This window comes from Solea solea, chromosome 4 (assembly GCF_958295425.1).
Source record: "Solea solea chromosome 4, fSolSol10.1, whole genome shotgun sequence".
In the NCBI taxonomy this organism is placed as follows: Eukaryota; Metazoa; Chordata; class Actinopteri; order Pleuronectiformes; family Soleidae; genus Solea; species Solea solea.
Window position 1 is genome coordinate 20287902 of NC_081137.1, and position 21460 is coordinate 20309361.

General features: G+C 41.2%; 2 protein-coding genes across 3 annotated transcripts; one reads left to right on the top strand and one right to left on the bottom strand.

The window, feature by feature from the left end:
• Positions 1–340: 340 nt before the first annotated feature.
• On the bottom strand, positions 341–4326 carry LOC131458983 (high mobility group protein B1-like). Its single transcript, XM_058628384.1, has 5 exons — positions 4189–4326; positions 1784–1944; positions 1468–1616; positions 1150–1324; positions 341–1040 (listed from the first exon to the last, which is right to left on the bottom strand). The coding sequence occupies exons 2-5, from the start codon at positions 1928–1930 to the stop codon at positions 897–899; spliced, it is 615 nt and encodes a 204-aa protein (XP_058484367.1). The 5' UTR covers positions 1931–1944; positions 4189–4326; the 3' UTR covers positions 341–896.
• A 3328-nt stretch (positions 4327–7654) lies between these two features.
• uspl1 (ubiquitin specific peptidase like 1) lies at positions 7655–21371 on the top strand. 2 transcript variants are annotated; one of them, XM_058627338.1, is made up of 9 exons: positions 7655–7814; positions 9490–9646; positions 10348–10470; positions 10564–11917; positions 13780–13890; positions 15280–15409; positions 16327–16452; positions 16803–16963; positions 18918–21371. In XM_058627338.1, exons 2-9 carry the CDS (start codon positions 9521–9523, stop codon positions 20783–20785), a joined length of 3999 nt encoding a protein of 1332 aa, XP_058483321.1. In that variant the 5' UTR covers positions 7655–7814; positions 9490–9520; the 3' UTR covers positions 20786–21371. The 2 variants fall into 2 exon arrangements, with proteins under 2 accessions (XP_058483321.1, XP_058483322.1); XM_058627339.1 differs by lacking the exon at positions 9490–9646 and having other exon boundaries at positions 7671–7814.
• The last annotated feature ends 89 nt before the right edge of the window (positions 21372–21460 follow it).

The window sequence follows — 21460 nt, forward strand, 5'->3', positions numbered from 1 at the left end:
AACATGTAAACAGCTGTGGTGCTGATGAGTCATACTTCATAGAGCAGCTTATCAAGGGCAGCCTGGATAGTTTGATGCTGTCCTGCTCTATTTTCTATATCATGTTATGTCATTGGATCGACAGTAATGCAAGTTAAAAGTATACATTTAGCTTAACGGTCTATTCCCAGGCAGCATGAAACTGCTGTATGAAATTGGATAATACCATTCTCTAATACTCCTTCAAATCAGTTCACATTCAGATAAATAGTGCAATTAGGATTATTAGTCTGGGTCATTTCACACAGTATAACATAGTATGCAAAAGTACAATTTTCTACACAAACATGACACACCGGAATTAAAAAAAAAAATGTTTATTGACATCAGAAGCAATTTAAATTTCAACAATAAACAAGGCGCTTTCTTTTTATTTTGCTATTACAGTGGTACATAAAGATCAGTAAAACAATGGTGATACGTCAACCTCGATAACGTCATTTTTAAAATAAAAACACACAAAGAAAGAAAGGAAAGGGGAAAAAAACACTCAGCTCTTAAATCAGGATATTTTTTTTTATGTGCTGTGCACCTCTAGCTAGGGTAAATACTGTAAGCCCACCCCTTTACACTGTACCAGGCAGGATAGTGGTCTAGGAACTATCACTGGAAAAATAAGACTGGCAGAAAGATACAGACACGATACTTGTGTAGTGTTAACTATACAAAAAGGAGAAAATAAACTGTACAGCATAAAAACAACTGATATACACAGCCTTTTTTGTCGTTTTTTTTTTTCAACCCCTTGGATACTAATGTATTATCTCTTAGTAAGTGAAGTGTTTACAAGGGGGTTAAATGCTTTATAAACAAGAAAATTACCACTATACATATAGAGTATGTCACTCTGAACCTTTTTAGTCATCATCGTCATCATCGTCTTCCTCCTCCTCGTCCTCTTCGTCCTCATCATCGTCGTCGTCATCCTTCTCGGCCTTGGCAGGGGCCTTCGCTGGTGCTGCAGCACCGGGTTTGCCCTTGGCGCGATACGCCGCAACCTCCTGCAACAAAAAGGAACGAAAGTGGATTGAACTGATGTTCAGACGGGACCCACACATTTGAAATTAAAAGGTCCGTCTTCGTCTGTATGTTGATTTGTCGTCTCTTTACCTTCTCGTACTTCTCCTTCAGTTTAGAAGCCTTCTTCTCGAAGGGCTGCTTGTCCTCCGCAGCAGTGCTGTTCCACATCTCGCCAAGCCTCTTGGCGACATCTCCAATGGTCAGACCGGGAGTCTCACCTTTCACCTTAGGGCGAAATTCTGCGCAAAAGATGAAGAAGGCAGATCTGGAAAGAAAAGTAAAGTGGTTTTTTTTAGACAAAACAAGATGTTTTATGCTGTGATTTAACAAATCATAATGTTGTTCTCTGCAGTAAAAGTCATTACAACGGGCATCAACATAGTCCAAGTGTTGTCTCACAGTACTTACGGGGGTCTCTTGGGGGCATTGGGGTCCTTGAACTTCTTCTTCCTCTTGCACCCCTTGGCTGGAACGTAGTTCACCATCTCCCTCTCATAGCGCGCCTTGTCCTGCCTGGCCAGGTCCTCAAACTTGCCCTTCTCCTTGGCAGTCATTGTCTGAAAACAAGAAAAAGTAACTCATTGTACCAAGTTCATTTTCCCCCTGTCAAGAAATAATCCAGCATCCTGTGTCTGGAACATCTTGATGCATACCAATTAAGAATAAGATGTGGAGTTTAATTTCTGAAATTAAAATTCATTAAAAAAAATCGTCTTTTGCTTACCTTCCATCGCTCAGAACACTTCTTGGAGAACTCGGAGAAGTTGACCGAAGCATCGGGGTGCTTCTTCTTGTGCTCCTCCCGACAGGTTTGGACAAAATAAGCATAGGAGGACATCTTCCCCCTAGGCTTGGTTGGATCTTTCCCCATCTTTACGGCAGTATCTACATATAAATTAGATAAACAAAAAAATTAAAATATGAAAATGTTGTTATCATGTGAGTTAACTGAGATGAAATGATTGTATTTATTATCTCTAGCTATTTTTTTTTATTAAGATTAAAACCATTAATATATGAAGATATGTTTGTTTCATTATTCTTAATTACCCATTCACATTCAGCACATAATGGGGCCCTTGACCTATGTCTCTTGACCACTAAGTATTTAAGTGACCCGCCCTCATTTGCTGTCACTAAAAAGGTAGGACTCGTTAGAATAAACCCAACCACAAACACACAGGCAGATTAAAATCACTTTTATTTATTGGGACAATTAACACAACAGCCTTCACATAAAACCCAGTGGTCCATAGTTCGGCTCTCATTATGTTGTCATTGCTGTGGATTGAAGAACGAGACCACACTGGCATCCATGTACGTCCCCCCCCCCCCCCCCCCCCCAATACGCACAAAAGTTGTTTTAAAGTTCAGATCCATAAACTGAACAATAGTCGTGAGTGAGACTGTCGCCAGTGGACTTGACTTTAAGCCATGACTGACTTCTGGGTGAAAAAATGTTTTTTCTAAAAAACATAATAATTAATTTATAAATATCTCTTAAAACCTTATTTGTAACAAGTACGTGACTTCGGGAACACCTTTTCATTCATGTTAATGTTTTCATCAAACGTGTAACTTTTGCAAAAAAAAAGAGACACAAAATCCATAAAGAAGACGTATTTATTGAAAATAAAAGCCTTCAAACTGCGCCGGGATGTGATTAAAACACTCCTCTCATGTTTGTCCTCACTCGCCTTTGTTCTGGAAATAACTCAGCGCGGTGTGAAAATGTGTTAAAAAACTGATGAATTTCTGTGCACATTCGCCTGTTAAATGCTACTGTAACTCCCGAGTCAAGCTGCGTCGACTGGAGAAGTAATGGCGCACATAGGCTCTCGTTGAGGAAAAGGAGGTCAACAACGACAGCAATATTTCTTCTTCCATTTTGTGAGAATGCCTTCCTCATGAAAGAAAGTCCCCCTCAAATGTCTCCTCCCTTCCCCCAGTTCGCTTTGCAGCACGACAAATATGCCCGGAGAGTCGGCGATCTTGTCAAAATATTTCCCCGATTGATTCCTATTGCACTCGCCGCCTTGTATAGTAATACATTGGGTCTGTGCTGTGTCTATGAGCGGTGCTGTGCTGTGCTACTGCCTTGGTTTCTATGAGCTCCTAATGGCCGCTCGTCTTCATCCACTAACATGGAGAATATGGCTCCTTCTCTTTGTGTCAGCGCACAGCCATTGCACTGCGTGCAGTAGAGGGCAGAGCGACCGCGGGGACCACTCCACTTCGGAGCCCGATTAAAACGCCTTCCCGGCGTGGGAAAAATCCCGCAATGGGCTCGTTGGAATCACGAAAGGTTGAATTTTATTTTGCCGTCGTTAGATGCCACAGTTGCCGGTTCGGTTCTCCAGAAAAGCCGGTTAGAAAAAGTTGAAGTGAACTGCGCCTCTCTGTCATTTGCCTCGCTGCCTTGTTTCCTATGCGAATACAGTCAGCCATTACAGTAAAGCGCAGCTCGTCAGGTTAATTTTTTCGCCGTCATGCGGGACAAACTGTGGCGAACAATCACACGACTGCGTGTGTCCCGTTGTCGTCTCTCTTTTTCTCGTGTTTCCGTGTATTTTCTGTAACGGTTATTACATTAAAAAAGCCCACTCGCTGGCCCCAGTCTTCACATGACAAGCAGCTTCGCGATGCACTGCAATGCCAGTGGCTGTGGCTAGCTAACGGTGAGTCTACTACCATTGTCGCTAAGCGTGTGTGTTTGTGTCCGTTAGATATTTCTTGACTTTTTTATACGATAACCGCCGTTTGACGCGACTCCATTTTGCGAAAACAACAACGAAAGCATTATTCAAAATTATTCGTATGGGACGGAATCGACGGTTTTCGTCGAATTTGCTCAAGGTTAATATTCATTTGTTCTTTTTTTTTCCCCCACTACCAAGCGTCTGCTCCACTCGACTCCGCCGAGGCTGACGTTATCAACACAGAGCCGGCGATTTCTAGACATTTTCTCTTTTTCCGTATTTTAGACACAATTCTCCGAGGAAAAAAAATCTGTCAAGTGGAAAAATGTTCCACAAATAAACACAGCACACACGCAAGACGAGTCATTTTGAATGTTATAGCCGCTGAAAATTTTTACGGCCACTTAAAGTGGTGTATTTTGGTACTTACCGAAAGGGCTACAGCTGGATTCAATGCTCTGCAATGGCTGTGTATGAGAGAACACAGGCGATACGCAGTGTCTTCAGTCTTCAGCTCGCTAACATTACTCTCGGCGGGGCTCGCACGCGATTGGCCAGCGCCCGCTCTGGCGCCTCCCTGATTGGCCGGAGACTTTCCATTGTCCCAATACAGAACGCGCTCTGATTGGCTGTCTTTTGTGAAACGTCACCCAAGTTTTCCGAGGCGCGTGGATACAAAAACATTGGTGTAGCAGCGTGCTGCTGCTGCTACTGCTGGAGCTGGTAGTAGTGTAGAGTGTGTTTGCCATAGTATTGAATTCACTACGTTGAGCACAGTGTACAGTAGGCAAGTTAAGTGAATGAGACGACGCTTGAAGTCGGTGTGCGGGCCAGCTGTGGAGCGGAGTCCGGCGGTTTTGTGCGGGCTCGCTTTGCCCCGCTTCACCCACCACATCCTCCCCTGCTATCTCTGCAGTTTATTTGCAAATTATAAACCGTGAAAATGCAAAATTACAACATTGCGTGTGAACGTGTAAAGGACACGAGGAGCCCAGACCACACTGTTTGTTACATTTTAAGAGTTTTTAACTGTCAATTAAAAATGCAAAACCATAAGAACACAAATACAGGCTACTGTGATTTGATTTTTAATTGTGTTTTCACATCATTATTTTGAAAATAAGCATGACTTAGGCTATAATGGTGTGTTTTTTCTTCTTTCTTTTGGACAAGTGTACATATCAGTCAGTATCTATCCCATGTTAAGTTATTATAAACTAATTGAAAATAAAGTGTTGATATACTGTACTGTATGCATATAACCTACTATTTTCCTCACTACCTCCTCCTGCACCACTGTTTTTCCCTATTTCCTTGTTGTTTAACCAATTGTTTAGTTTTGTTATAAGAATACAACTAATGTTCTTCCCTTTGACGACTGTAATCTTTTAATGTGTTTTCACCCCATTATTGAGAAAATAAACATCACTCAGGCTATAATGGTGTGTTTTTTCATCTTTCTTTTGGACAAGTTTACATGTCAGTCAGTCTTGGTGCTGTAGTGTAGCTCTCCCATGTTAAGTTATTGTAAAGTAATTGAAAATAGAGTGTACTGTATGCATATGACCTACTATTTTACCTACTTCCTGCACCGCTCTTGTTCCTTATTTCCTTGTTGTTGAACTAATTGTTCAGTTTTATTGTCCCGTTTTTCTTTATTTTGTAATTACACCTGAGTCAAATGTCTATTCACACGTACTTGATTCTGGATACGAACATGCATTCCCAATTAAAATGATTAAATTAACATGATCATTAAGTATGATAATGTGATGCGATTCAAGGAAATAACAGTTTAGTTAAAGTCAACGTTAATTGATGATAAATAGAGGGAAAGTAAAATTGTATACTCACATGATTATATTTGTTTACAGTGAACGTTTTGCTGGTCTCATAGATAGATAAATAGATCAGTGTGATAGCTTAATTACAGAGGCCCCCTGTATCGTGCATGTAGTAAATTACAACATACTTTCATTAGGAAATTAAAGTGTGTGTGTGTTTTCACAATGACCTTGTCAGGACCAGTATTCCTCACAGAGAAACCAAAACCTGGTCCGAGTGAGGCAGAACCTAATTTTGAGGAACTGGTTTACGATTAGGGCTAAGATTTGAATTGTGGTTAGATTAGGGTTAGGGGCTAGGGAATGCATCATGTCCATGAGGTGTCCTCACTAAGATATAAAGATATAAAGAGTTGTATAATGCATGTGTGTGATGTTCCAGATTAATAAATTAGCAATTACCCATACTAATTGTGTCCTTCTAACAGATAATATCATACAGGTTATGTCTTATCTTATCATCTTTGTCCTGATTTCAGAACAACAGCCCTCTGAAATCACATTTATTTTGCCGTCATACAGTTGAATAATTTAACTCAATAGCTTTACCAAGAGCTGTCAAGAGGTCAAATGATTGTGTTTGTTGGTCTGATCAAATTCTGTGCACATGTTTGGAATTCTAGGACACCTATATAGAGTTTAATGACCCTGTGACCTTGATGTTGCACCATCATTGGGTAAAGATAAAAATAAATTAAAAGAGTGTTAATTACATAAACTGTATCTCTATGAAATCTGATTATTAACTGATATTCCCCCTACTCATTATTAATATTATCATCATAATTCATATCATTATGGAGATATTTTATATGTTCCTTTTTTAGAGTCACTTTACTACGAGTTAACGTTCAGATTTTTTGACATCTAGTTACCTCAGCTCTAGTGCCACCATTAGGCAAAAAAAAGAAAAAGGTATGAACAGAGGGCAAATTGGAATTCTATATGAGTAGATCAGCTTACTAAAATTTCAAGACTGTGGTTTCTGGCTGTGAAGGGGGCATTTCTCAAGATGAGTCACTCTGTTTGCTCACATGTGGAAGTAATGCAATTATCTGACATTAAAGGCCTGTCTTGCCTTGACCATTTAAGTGCAATGGTAGGGGCTGGGGCACTAAAATGAAGCCAAATGTCCATGTTCATTATGATTTGCATCAAAGAGGATCATATAATCATGTGTGCTTATCATGTCTAAATATATCCAGTCAGGCAATTAGTGTATAATACATCTGCCCCTGCTTAGCAGCTCATAAAGAAACAAAGAGAAATGGCTGGCACAGAGATTATTTTTGTATTAAGAATGGGATGGGTGAACTGATTCCACATGCCAATCACAAGCCAGACTCAGGCCACATGTCTGCCTGTGCTGCTGCTGCTGCTGCTGCTGCTTGTCCAGTGTCTCATTTTGCACCAGGAGATGCCACAGCAGAAAACCATAGTCTGCTTATGAGGCTTGCAGGCGGTCGGTTTATGCATCCTAATGAGCACCCCCCCTGCATGGGGAAAAATATGCAAATTCATTTTGTCATCAGGAGGAAAATAGAGGACAGGAGAACAGCAGATACAGGAGGGGCTTTAAGGAGGAGGGAGGGGGACACACGCAAGAGGTGGGGTGGAGGCAATGTGTGTGCATGTGTGTCATATTAGAGAGGGGGACATATGTAACCCCCCCCCCCCCCCCCCCCCTCACCACCACCACACACACACACACACACACACACACGAACACGCAAAAAATAAATAAATAAAATTAAATAAAATTAGGCTGATTAGATCACATTTAGATAAATTACTTTGAATGCTCATCTTAATAAAGGTAAATATACTAGTAAAACTCCAACTATAATCAAAAAAATCAATTACTTAAATTACTTATACATTTAGAATTTCATTGAGAATGTGAGTGTTTTCGGCTACTAATAATAATAGTCATAACAATAATAATATTGATGATGATAATAATGTTATAAATTCTGCACTTAACCCACGCGACCCATTGGGGCTAAGCGGAACCTTTGCCCGACGAGATGAGGGGAAAAAAAGGCCGAAGAACATCCGGCGGCAATCGGAAGTCGAACGTTTCTCACACGAACTGTGGAGTTGTTGCACATGGGCCCGCTCCGCTGCCAGATTCTAAGAAACATTTGCGGCTGTGTTTATGGATTTCACCAACTGGGACCGTAATAACACTTTTAACATAACTTTGGTGTTGGTAAGTATCACATTTATTCATCAAATGCGGAAGAAAAAGTCGACAGCCGCTCAAATTAACACGAGGTTTTAGCACATGCTTCCCGCTGCTTGCCGGGACTGGTTGTATTGAATGTGGGCTTTGTTAAGATTTAAGTCTGATTTAAAGTAAATAACGAAAGTGATTCTCTATTAACCGCATATCGGGAAAATAAGTGTGTCGCATTATGTGTTTTAAAACATAGCTTGTTTTCTATAGTAAGGTAATGATGGGAGCGTCTTCCCTTACTATTAATAATTAATTCAATGTAATGGGGCTGTGATATTTTAAAAATGTAGTCTCAGAGTGAGAGATCCACAAGAATGCTAACTATGAAGGCATAACCATGTCAGTATTTCATGTTAAGCCCGTTGTGTAAAACGATAAAACGGTTCAAATCAGTTGGTGTCCTTTTATCGCAGTACATTTTAGATAACTTGAGTTTATGTCTGAGTAAATCAGTTATACGTGGTTTATGAACTCTTTAATTGACAGAAACGTGAGTAATGAAACCCTTTTAAGTTAAGTTGTTTTACTACTGCAGTACCCTCATCTTGGGCTTCAACTGACTCACATCATGTGCATGGCTCTCTTGACTTGGGCCCCCTCAGTAAATCAATCACCTGCCAAGTTTTGAAGCTTGTGATAACAGACGACAGGTGTTCATTGAATCTCCTTTGTGACAACACATTTACATCAAAGAATATGAATACTATGCTCTGATGTTTTGTTTAATGAGCTGACCACATGGCGGAGTAGTGGCTTGTACTGGTGCCTTACTGCAAAAAGACCTGGGTTTGCGACCCAGTCCTACTTCTCTATGGAGTTCGCATCAGTCTTCTCCAGGTACTCCAGTTTTTGCCCACAGATGAGGTTTATTGGACACTCTTAATAAGCCATAGGTGTGAGTGAGCACAATCAGTTGTTCATCTCTGTGTTTGACCTGCACTGGATTGGCGACCTGTCCAGAGTTTACCCTGCCTTTCAGCTGGGATTGGCTGCAGCGGCCCAGTGACTCTCATGTGGAGGATAAAGTGGTAAACTGATGAGCTGCTAAACCAAATACCTGGGAAAAGGCTAAATTAAGCAATGCGTGCAGTGTTCCTTTGACTTTGATGCCTATCAAGAGACCTCGGAAGGCAAGCAGATAGATAGATAGACGGACAGATGTTACTGGAATTCACAGATTTCTTAATTTTTACTACTGAAACTAAAGTGGATGTAGATGTGTAGAACTATATCTGTCTTAATGGCTTTGTGTGTTCGTGCATACATCCAATTACTGTTATTTCCATTACTGATCTGATATTGTGCATTTATATAATTTTACTGACAAGTGCTCAAGTTGTTTATTCAGTTCTCCATTCAAGGAGAGTAGACTAAATAATATCATCATGTCTCGGTGTTATGATAGTCATTACTGCTGAGAGAACCTCTCCAAAACAGTTCAAACTAAATGATTTAGCCCTTTTTTTTGATACAGCGAGTTGACTACCTGACAAATTAATTTGATTTTGACAAATAATGTAGATGTAATATTGCCATAGAGGTTGTAGCTCAATAGTTTGCACCATTTCCACTAGTATAACCACATATATCAAGAGGAAGTTAACATTGTCGAAACTAAAGTACCTCATGTGTTGTATTTTGTCCTCAGCTCCCTCAGAAGTGCGCCACTTTGCAGTGACATGGTAATATTTTTTGAATGGCACCTGACAGCCGTGGACCAGAAGAGCAGCGGTGGTTTGCCAATGACTGGTGAAGACACTGATTTGGGGGCTTTGGCCTCACCACTGGTGGGGTATTTGGGAAAAGTCAGTAGAGCTCTTGCTTTCCTCGCACTGTTGTCACTTGCGCAAAGCTGAATTACATTTGACAAAATACTGTGACTGGACAGTACCAATCCAAACCAGAAAAGAAAAAAAAAGAAAAAACCACAAATGGAAATCTTTGGTAAAAGGCGAAAGTTTTCTGCAGGGCTTGAAGCCATGCTTCTCAAGTGTTTATATAAAAGAAAAATGTCTTGGTTGTTGGTTTCTTTTTATTTTGTACATTTTGTACACATTTGATATTTGAAAAACTGCAAATTGAAATCTGAGTCAACAGACAAAAAACAAAGAAACATTACTGTTCAATTAAATCAAGAGTATGAACCTCTTGTGTAATCAAACAAAATCTTGCTAATATGCCAATTAATGTTTACAAGTGATTATTTGAGTATTATTAGAAGAACAAAATGATGAAAGTTGCTGACGGTGGCTGAGAAATTAAAGAAGCAGCAGGCAGTTCGAGTTGGTTTGTATAATATTTTAACATCATTAAAACTGATTTATGGACAAAATATGGCATTTGAGAACATCATCATTTCAAGGTTTGTGAAAAAACAATTGACATATTCTGGTCCAAACAACTGATTGATCTGTAATAATTTTCACACTAAAATTATGAAAGAAATGCTTGTTTGTTTGTAGATGTTAGACTTGACTAATGTGGGATTTTTACCTTTTTTTTTAAGGTTCAGGAAAGAGCTGCGTCACTCGAGAATTGTCCCTGGTGTTCCTCAAAGGGCCTAACCTATCCTCTGCGCTCTTACCACATCACCCTTCAGGAGTCGGTCACTCTCTGCACAAACCCTCTGGTAAGAACCAGCACTACCATCTCCAAGACACACTCGGGTGAAGTCTTTATTTTTCTTTTGTGCTAATTTCTGTGTTTCCATTTTTCCACATAGTGCCTTTTCCCTCTGGTAAGCCGCTCCTTAGAGGATGTTTTGGCTAGCTTGGATCCTGTGGTGCCCACAGTTGGGAACAAAAGAAAAAATCCTCTGCCACTGGAAGAGTTGATTAAATGCTCACCCAAATGTCTGCGATCGTGTGATGAACTTGACAGTTTTGGGACACAGAGTGTTGCTGGAAACACTGTCACTAATGGCCAACGTGTAGCACCTGAGGCAGAAGATGGTGAAAAGGTGAACAGACATGAAGATGGTTTTGATTGTCAAGCGGCGGAGACAACAGGCGGGGAGGCATTACAAGATGAGGACATTCTGGAGAAGGAAACGGACGAAGCTGCGTTTGCAGACGGTATTACTCCTTCTGCATGCTCAGCCTCAACTGGACACCAACAGCACTCATCAGCAGCTTTGTTGACTGCTGATGGGGGTGAGCCTTCACTCTCTGATGACCGCGTTGCTCTCCGTATGATGGAGACAGAGGATGACTCCAGGCAGCCGAAGATTCATCCGGAGTTACTGAAAGGACAGACCATCTTCACAGATGAACACACATCTTCAACTACAACGAATGGTCCATCACCTCAGCTCAGTGAGCAGACCGGACACCAACAGCACTCATCAGCAGCATTGTTGAGTGCTGATGGGGATGAGCCTTCACTCTCTCATCACTGTGTTGCTCTTGGTATGATGGACACAGAGGATGACTCCAGGCAGCCGAAGATTCATCCGGAGTTATTGAAAGGACAGACCATCTTCACAGATGAACACACATCTTCAACTACAACGAATGGTCCATCACCTCAGCTCAGTGAGCAGACCGGACACCAACAGCACTCATCAGCAGCATTGTTGAGTGCTGGTGGGGATGAGCCTTCACTCTCTCATCACTGTGTTGCTCTCGGTATGATGGACACAGAGGATGACTCCAGGCAGCTGAAGATTGATCCGGAGTTACTGAAAGGACAGACCGCCTTCACAGGTGACCACACATATTCAACTGCAACGAATAGTCCATCACCTCAGCTCACTGAGCAGACCACAAGGACAGAGGAGAAATCGCAGACGGCAGACATCACCGCATGTAACGGCCTAGCAGGCAGTAAGTCTGGGGATTTTCTTCATACCTCCAAAATGCTCCCAGAGGAGCTTGTGCCTGTTCCAGATCATCTTTTCTGGTGGAACAGGGACAACCTATGTTGGCTGGATTCACTGCTTGTTGCTTTGGTAAACTGTAAGAGCTTGAAAAAGGCTAAACCCAAAGACAAGCCTCGGCAATCGTCTGTCTGGCAGCTGATGAACGTTTATGAGGATGTCTGGGCTGCCATTCGAGACCATCAGCAAACTGGCCAAGGTAGGTTATACGTGATCTTAAGCTTACCTGTGAATGTGATAACATTTAAATCCGATTTGACTGCGTTTTTGTTTTGTTGCCTTTTCTTTCATCTACAGCTAATAGAGAGCTTATATATTGTTTAAAAAATGCTGTTAACAAACTATAATGACGAGAGGCAGTCACAGTACTGTGCAAAGATGTTATATTTGTGGTTTTAGCAATGCTATAATTACCATAAAAGATCAAATCATATATATTTTCAGAAAAACCTCTACAGATTAAAATGTCAAGTATTTACTGTGACCTACACTTGACCCTGCTCACTTAAAAATGTGAGTGTGGATTTCATGTTGAAAAAGATCTGTTACACCAGGTTTATTCAAGACATGCTTGATCATTACATACACTTGTTGTATGAGTTATTAAACTCATTGACACAGTTTGCTTAGATATAAAAGACCAACTTTTCTGTCACATTATTCCAATCTGAATGCCAATCATCACAGAATCTGGCAGACACAAAAACTTTGCCCAGTACTGTATATTTATTTTTCTGTACCTAGGGCACCCATTCAATTTTTCAAAATTCAGTTTTGTTCTATATTTTTTGCTCTAAAAATGTTGCTTACATCTTTTGTAATGTCACCAAATTGAATTGTATTAAGTCATTAAAATCCAAGGGGCCTCATCTATAAAGCTTGTGTACACACAAAAGAAGGCCTACATGTACGCTACTTTCTATGCAAAGTTTGGGGTTTATAAAAAAAACAAACTTGAGTTGAAGCTGCAAAGGGATAACTGGAAACTGTTCAAAACAAGGCAAATAGAGATGGCGGTCCTAGCCACATTCAGGCAACAAGCCTCTGTCGGCCTGTATGTGTAGTCTATCGATTGTGTGCGAATCCACGTCGGTCAAATTCTAACAAGCCTCTGTCTGCATAATTATTGCAAGCAGGTGTAGAAGCACACACAGACAGACAGCCACCAAAAACAATACTTTAACACTACCTGCATGACTGATGCTCCCGGAAACGCGTACCTACATGTACAAACCCAAATAAATAAATAACGAATGAGATATTTTCATGAGAATTGAAATGATAATTGTTATCATAGAAACAATTAGCGTCGGTTATCAGTTTATTGCCAGAACTGAAGCCACTTAGAATCAATCAAATGGGAAGTGTATAAAAAGGAACGTAATCATGACGATGCACAATGACGCAAAATCGTTTATTTGGCTTTGCCAGAGGATGAGGCAGATAGAAGCTTCAGAGGGAGAGGCATTTCATAGACCAGTCACATTTGCTTGCCAGTAATGATGAATGAATTGTGTGTCCGTCTTGCCTGCCTGCTGGATCTCTGTGCCACACTTCATCCAGTGTCGTCACCCACAGAGTACAGGCCTCTAAATACGGTGATTACTGTATGTGCAAATCCAATTAGACGAGCAACCCTCTTACAGTGTCTAACCCCGTGAACCACTCACGAACCAGGCAGGTGACAGGACCTACGCATGTGGTACTTTGCCAGTCTGCCTTTGCCATGACTTTGCAGTTACTTGTTTTTCTGGCTATTTATGGTCAACTATGGGAGTTCCCTGAAGCTCACAAAAGCTGTGCTGAATTGCGAATTGATTGATTGTGATTTCTAAAGGGAAACTGGACATGTGTTTGTGCATGGGTTTCATAAAGCAGAATATTTTTGTGCGCAAGCACTTTCTGTATTTCGTACACACGCCAACTTTTCAGGCGTATGTACACACTATTTCATAAATGAGGCCCTGGTTGTTTAAATGGCATTACTAGTGGAAGATTCACATACTGTGTTATTGTACTGAATGGGAATACATTGTAAATTCTTTCTTTCTTTCTGTGTAGACGGTGTGGTGCGGGTGCCAAACCATGTGCTGCAAAAAGCCCGTGCGGACCTACAGAGTCTCAGGATTTCCGTCTTCGAACAACTGCAGCCCAAGCTTCACTGCAAACTGGGTAAGCTGAAGCCAAGACTGTCGGCACATCCATCCATCCATTTTCTACTGCTGTATCCTCCACTGGAGGGTTGCGGGCACTGTGCCAATCTCAGCAGACATAGGGCGATAGGCAGTTCATCAGTCCCTCGCAGTGACACATATAGAGACAAACAACCATTCACTCTGGTAATTAACTTAGAGTGTCCAATTTACCTAATCCCCATATTGCATCATTTTGGACTGTGGGATGAAGCCGGAGAACACAGAGAAAACCCACGCACACACAGGGAGAACATGCAAACTCCATGCAGGAAGGCCCTTTTTAATTGATTAATTGGACAGATGCAAAGAAATAATGTAAATAAGGTAATAAGTATTAGAGGTGGGTCATATATCGTCGTCCTTCCTTGTGCAATACAGGAATTGATGCACCAGGTCAAATATCGATATCTTAATTAACAAATAAAGGCGCGCTAAAGTTTCACTCGCCTCAAATAAATGAGGGGAAACTTGTGGTGTGTCGCTACATGATTGTCTCGCAGTATATCGATTATCACACGTGATATTATTGGCATCGCGGACCATGTATCGCGTATCGCATCGTGAGGTACCCTGTGATTCCCGCGCCTAATAAATATGAAGAAGATACTTCTCTGCACTGTGTTTCACTGGTTCGAAGGAAACCAGTGTTGGATAAGCAATAACTGTGCCAAGCTCCTCTGAGTAAGGGAAAGATGTCTGAGCGAATGCTTTTCAAACTCGACAGCACAAAGCTCTTCTGGCCCCTCAAGCCTTCTGTTTGTGAATATTAGATTTCATATACCCTAATGCCACTTTCTATGCAGAATAAGAAACAAAAGTATACAAAGGATTATTAGTCAGTCTTTTTTTGGCAAGTTGCCTCTGCAAAATGCAATCAGAAAAATGTTCAGATCTTGCACAACTTGGCCCTTTTTTGCTACCTTTTTATATCGTGTGTTTTTTTTGGCATCGGACTTTATTAAAAAACAAAGTTGTGCTCACACAAATCACAGTTTCCTTTCAAAAGAGTTAATCTTGAAATTTCAAAGCAACTCACGAGATAATACCGGAAAGCGACAGGTCTACGCATGCTGGCCTCGCTTGGCTTGTCGGAGCCAAAGCTGTACATTGAATGGACGTGAGAGAAGTTGCATAGTTTCTTTGCACGCTAATAATACAAAGGGATCGCGGTGGGTCGAGGATTGCTGATTAAATAAAGCCCAAGAGCATGCTTTTTAATGTCAGGTATTCAGAAAGTAGAAAACATCACGTTATTCACAGTTATTCATTGCACTGATCTGGAAGTGGAAGGTGTTATCCCAGCTTCTGTCTGCACTCATACCTGTGATTATTATGTTACTAACTGGGGCATGTTTGTGCTTCTCAGGCCAGAAGGAGACTCCAGTGTTTGCCATGCCACTACTGCTCAATATGGACTCCTGGGCGGAGCCTCTCTTCCAGTCAACCTTTCAGTGGGACTTCAAGTGCAGCGAGTGCAGAGCTGCTACAAATGAGAGGTTGGTGATTTAAGTCTTTTTTTTTAATAAAAATATCATCTTTTAACAAACTTCACTTTTTAGTCTAGATGTTAGTGATGAGTACAGAGAAAATAATGGTAGTTTTTGGCAGTGGTATGATGAATGATTGAAGACAGATAGGTTTATATACCCTGTGAATTGTTGTTGTTTTTTTGCACCTTTGGCTCATTCATTCTTGTTAACGATGTTAAATGTTTGCCATTTAATCATTTGATTGAAGTAACAGATGTATTGTTAATCTGGAGGACACCTGTGTAGAATACTTTAACTAGGGCAGGGGTCTGCAACCTGTGGCTCTAGAGCTACATGGTGCTCTTCAGCCCCTCTGCAGTCTTGTAGCTTTGAAGAAAAAACGGTGTTTATTTTTATTTCATGTCCACGTTTTTCACCCCTTTTGCAGAGATGAAGGCATAAATAAAAGAGTTTTGATATTTTGTGCGTCACATCCAATGTCCACGTCAAATGTGATATAAAAAAAAAACTGCCCTGAGAGCCATTCCTGACACTTAAATTAAGTAATGTTTACACGAAGAAGTAACACATTTGGTGTCCTGTCCATCTTTGGATCCATGTACTTATGCCAGGCAGGTTTTCTCAAGCATAAACCACGTCAAATATTGTTATTATTATATAATACAGCAATGAAATGTCAACCGTTTTCTTTTTGTAGCTCTTAAATTTCATAAATGTGACAAACTAGTTGTTTAAATATATGTATACAAAAGACTCAATTGTAAGGGTCAAATGGCTGAAAATGAAAACGGCTCTTTTCATTCTTGTGAATAAGCCAAAATCAGTTAATATTATGATCAACTGTTGACGGCACCGTGAAGGTGAAATTAATTTAATTGCAAATTGCAGAGCACCTAAATGAAGTTCATTTTGTATTTTTCCAGGTTCGTGAAAACTCTTCCCACCTTAACAAACATCGTCCCCGATTGGCGTCCACTCCGTGCAGTTCATCTGGCCCCGTGCAATGTGTGCGGCAGGAAGAAGCAGAAGAGGACTATGATGCTGGAGAGGTGAGAGTCGGAGCTGTCAGCGTGTCTTCTTCTTATCTCTAAAAATGTTAATATATGAAGAGGTTTACAGAAATGAATTGTTTTGGAATTTGTCTATTTAATTTTTTTGAAAAATACATTTGAGCAGAAATGTACAAGTTAACAGTTACATGTAGCAGCACCTTGAATTAATTAATTAACTTTAGATGGAAGTGACAGCCAAGTTGAGTTAAATTACTTGGTGTTAACACTTGAGCTGTTTGAAATAAATGAAGTTTCATACAGTGTGTGCAGTATATTGGCTTGAGTTAGAAGAACAAAACAGGTGCTGTAGTGTTTTTAACCAGACCTTTGTTTGTGTGTCCATTTAGTGTGCCTCCAGTGTTCATGCTGCACTTTGTTGAGGGGCTTCCTGACAATGACGTCGGACTCTACACCTTTGACTTCAGAGGGAAACGCTACTCGATCACCACTGTCATACAGTACAACCTTCGGCTCAAGCACTTTGTCACCTGGATTCATCATTCTGATGGTATGATGTTATGTTATTACTGGATTATTTGAATCTGGCCAAGCGTAAAGGGTTTGTGAGGTAAATCCAGTCATGCTGAATACATTCTACACACCTAACCTGCTCTGCAGGGAGAATCAGAGCAGATCAAAAAGCTGCTGTCAACAATTCCACCGACTAACCACTCTTATCATGTCAGGATCAGGACTGGCACAAAAGCATTGACTTTATAGTGTTTTTTACAGATACATTTTGTTTTTCCAGAGTTTTTATGTGCCTAATCTGGTTAAAAATGCCACTTTGAACAAACAGAATGATAATTTATCACAAAGTTATTAATTAAATAATGATGGTTGTGTTACATCTATAACAAATATACATAATAACTAATATATACAGCAAATATTGAACTTGAGCTTGACTTTTAAAGCACTGTTGTAAATAAAATTCCAGTCACAATATTAGGTCAGAAAAATCTCAAATTAGATTGATTGACAGTCACCAATTGTGAAAAGGCTCCAAGACACTGCCTCTGTACACCTGCTGACGCCTCTACGCAGCATCACACACCCAGATTAGTCAGATTACCACAATTAAGTCAAATTATGACAGCTCTAGCTGCCGCAGCCAATCGAAGACCAGAGTGATGATTGTGGTGGCTGGAACCTGAAGTCACAGACATCTAATGATTACAAAAGAAGAACCCGTATTTGGTCGACGTCTAGCTGTGGGAGTCGTGTCACTGAGCAAACACTCGAGATCCGTAATATCTGTGGTAATATAGAGCATTTCACTGACAGCAGCAGCTTTAAATACTTCCTTATTACCAAAGGAGACTGACACAGCCTCCTTTTCTTCTGTTTGCTCGTGTCTCTGTTTTGGCCGCAGACAGTCTTGACAATGTTTGTTTGAAATGATCATATTGTTTACTTTACATGTTGCTATTTTTGGCTGTTGCTTTAACACGGTGTACCTGCAGGTATCAAGAGTTCCTCCTCCATCAATTACTACATTCGCTCGCTCCGACGGTGTTGCTTTCAGTCCACGGCTCCACCCCTTTTTCACTCAGACATGCTTGGATTAGAAGACACAGGGTTTAACCGTGGCTGCTGTTCACCCGCTCTGTGATACAGGTTATACAGGACATTTGAGGCCACATAACTGAAAGTTGTACCAACATATGTTGTACTTGTGACATTGTATATGAGAGAGCAGATTACTGAAGACATATGTTGCGAAAACCACAGGCACTGACTTCACTGTCTGTGAAGTCACAAGGATATAGATGCATGTTTCCCAACAGCACATTCTGCTGGACAACTCATGTAATGTTGATTTTTTTTTTAATGCTTGTTTTACTGACATTTATACAAAACATTCTACCCAATCCAGTTCAACTTTATTTATAAAGCACTTTAAAAACAACAGCTGAAACAAAGTGCTGTACATCAGAGATAAATAAAACAAATAAAATAAAAACGTGTGACCTAATAGACCTAAGAACAAACAAAAATACTGTAAAAAATATAAAACCAACACAAATAAACAAGGCATACAATAAAACTATATAAAAAAAAGGATTTAAAAACATCTCATACTGGGTCGAAGCCAAACAGTAATCCACATCTACATTTAATCCACACTATCTATTACTATTACTATCACTATTTTTAAAAACGTTGTGATATATGTATTTGCTCTCATATTTGGTTGCTGTTCATTTGTAGTAAGTCATCCCACTGAAGAGATTGTGTTAGTATCATTTAGTAATTATTTTAATAGACCAATTTAATTGTCAAAATAGCTATTATTATTATTATTGTTACTATGGAGGGTCAAGATGTATAATCAACTGTGACTAAATCTGATTTATTGACAGTTAGCATTGAATTTGGTTGTTGATTTCAATTTTATGTCAGTATAAACAAACATGCTGCTGTCTGCTCACCGTGTTCCTTTACCTTATTCCCCACAGGGTCGTGGCTGGAATATGATGATTTGAAACATCCAGAATGTAAGAGGCATCAGAAACTCTCGGTTCCTGCCGCAGAGATGCACATCGTTTGTTGGGAAACGTCCGAGGAGGCCAGAGAGTCTCGCGTCTGTTCTCCCTCCAGCACATTCTCGGACTCTCCCCCGTCCAACAATGTGACAAACTCCACTTTATCTTGTGGTCTCACTGACAAACATGTAGCCGCAGAAGAACAGGTGGCGTGCTCTCCGGATCAGTCTTTTGTCCTGTCGCACAATGACTCTGACATTGCCCGTGCACTCTCAGTATCTGAAGATGGCGTCAACAACTTGGACACCACCTTCCCCGCCGATACGTCCATCGGCTCCTCGACGCTGCTCGACACCTTCGAGGGCCTCAGCCACGATGACATCATCACACTCACGCTGGTGGAGTTGAAACCGGATTCGGAGACGACGCCTGTCGACGGCAGAGAACAAACTCAGGATTTGACTCATCCCAGAACGTGTGAAATGCTTGGCACAACACCAGATAGCTCCTCCACTGTCGCAGGCAGTGAAACGCGTCACAGTCCTGAAGCGGATCCTCCCACTACCCCCTCTTCTGACCCTGAATCTGTGGATGGCTCAACCAGTGATCCAACATTTGAGCCTTGTACCAGGCGAGGTAGGGGTAGAGGTAGAGGTAGGGGCAGAGGTAGAGGTAGAGGTAGAGGAAATGGCCGAGGCAAAGCTATTGGTACACGAAAGGATAACAAAGAAGTCTCATCTCACGCAGCTTCACATATTTCACCACCAGTGTCTTCTGAGCCCACAGAAATAACTGCTAACAAACTCTCAGGGTCTGCTGCTCCAGTAAACACTCCACCTGTTGAAAGCTCACTCCAAATGCCCTCCATGTTGGTTTCTACTGACACTTCACCCATGTCCACTGATCAGAAATGCCCACCAACCGTAGATCAGAACGCCCGCTGGTCTTTCATGCTCAGCGAGCGGCTGCTAAACCACGTTCAGAACCCTGTGACGACACCCAGCCCCATACTCACACCCATGCCGGTCACAAAAGTAAAGCCCATGCCAACCATTCACTCTACCCCCAACCCTGTGTGGGCAAAGCAGATTCCTGAAGGACCAAAACCACAGCTCAGGACAGAGCAGAGGGACGGTCTCCCACTGAAAGCTGCGGAAATGTATGGCGCGTTCCGTGCCAGGACCTCGCACTCGCCAAGTCCTCTCCCGTCGCCTGCTGCCCTTCCCTGTGTCAGATCGATGCCGATTCAACCCATAACCCCTCGCAACCAAAAATCCCTAACAAACACAGCAGCAATGTCCGGTGCATTATTTACTCTGCCTAAAGCAAACGGTAACCCCGAAATCTCCTCCTTAAAGAAACTCTCCTCAAAGATTCCCCCAGGTCTCAGTGAAACTGAAGTCCTCAGGTACAAGCTGTTAAAGAAACTGAAACTAAAGAGGAAGAAGCTCGCCAAGCTCAATGGACTCTTGGGTCATCAGGGCGGCGCGAGCCCCTGGCCTGACAGCACCGACCTGAGTTCTCCACACACGGTTACCTCCAGCACCTACGACGGCTCCACCTGCGACAGCATCCTCTCGGATCTGCTCTCACCGGCGACCACGGCGAGCAACCGGTCACCAGACAGCACCGACTACATGGAAATGCTCGTCAAAGGACAAGACGGAGGCAGCCGGTTAGACTGTGGGGTTAGTGGCGTCAGCGGCGCGTTCCAAACAGACACTTGTACGAATGGAAACGGCGCTGAGAACTTTATGGACGAGTTTCTGATGCAGGCTATGGCTCACAGGCCCACGGAGATGGAGAGTGATGCTCTGAGTGCACTTGAACTTTTCATTTAAAAATAAATATGAATGTGTTTTTCTGTAAACTACAGTTAATTTAACAAGCTTCACCTTGTCTGTCATTAGGATGGGTTTATTATAGCTGGTTCCATTTAGGATCCATTACATTTTGGGATCAGGATACAGGATTTGTTCAAATTAGCAGTCTTGATGAGTTGAATGATCAGGTGATGGTAAATAGAAAGTTGTGTCTTGACTTAAATAATGAGAGTACAACCACAGTAAGTACTTTATACTTCTTTGATGAGACAAATTCAGTTCTGGGGAAATGCTACTAAACCTAAACCATTGTTATGCACTGTCATGTCAGTTTGAGTTTAATGATTAGGGGAGGTGAGGATAATTTATTGAGGTGAACATGTTGAGGGTGTGTTTGTAAAACTTGCACATGTTTAAATGTGTTCTGGACAGTTGGCACGTTTGTGTTTGTGTGTGGTTGTATGGAGGCATCGTGTTTATAGCCAGAGCTGTCTGTTTGCTCTGTTTAATTATATTTTGATAAAATACTTGAAAGTTTGTCGTCTTTTTAAAAAATGTAATTTAATAAATGCTCTCATTTACAGTGAGAAATATTGTGACAGAATTCAGTGTGAAGAAATCAGGATTTCACTTCCAAATTGTCTTAATGTATTTTAATTACTGTGTGTTATTGTTTGAGACCACTCAGGTAAA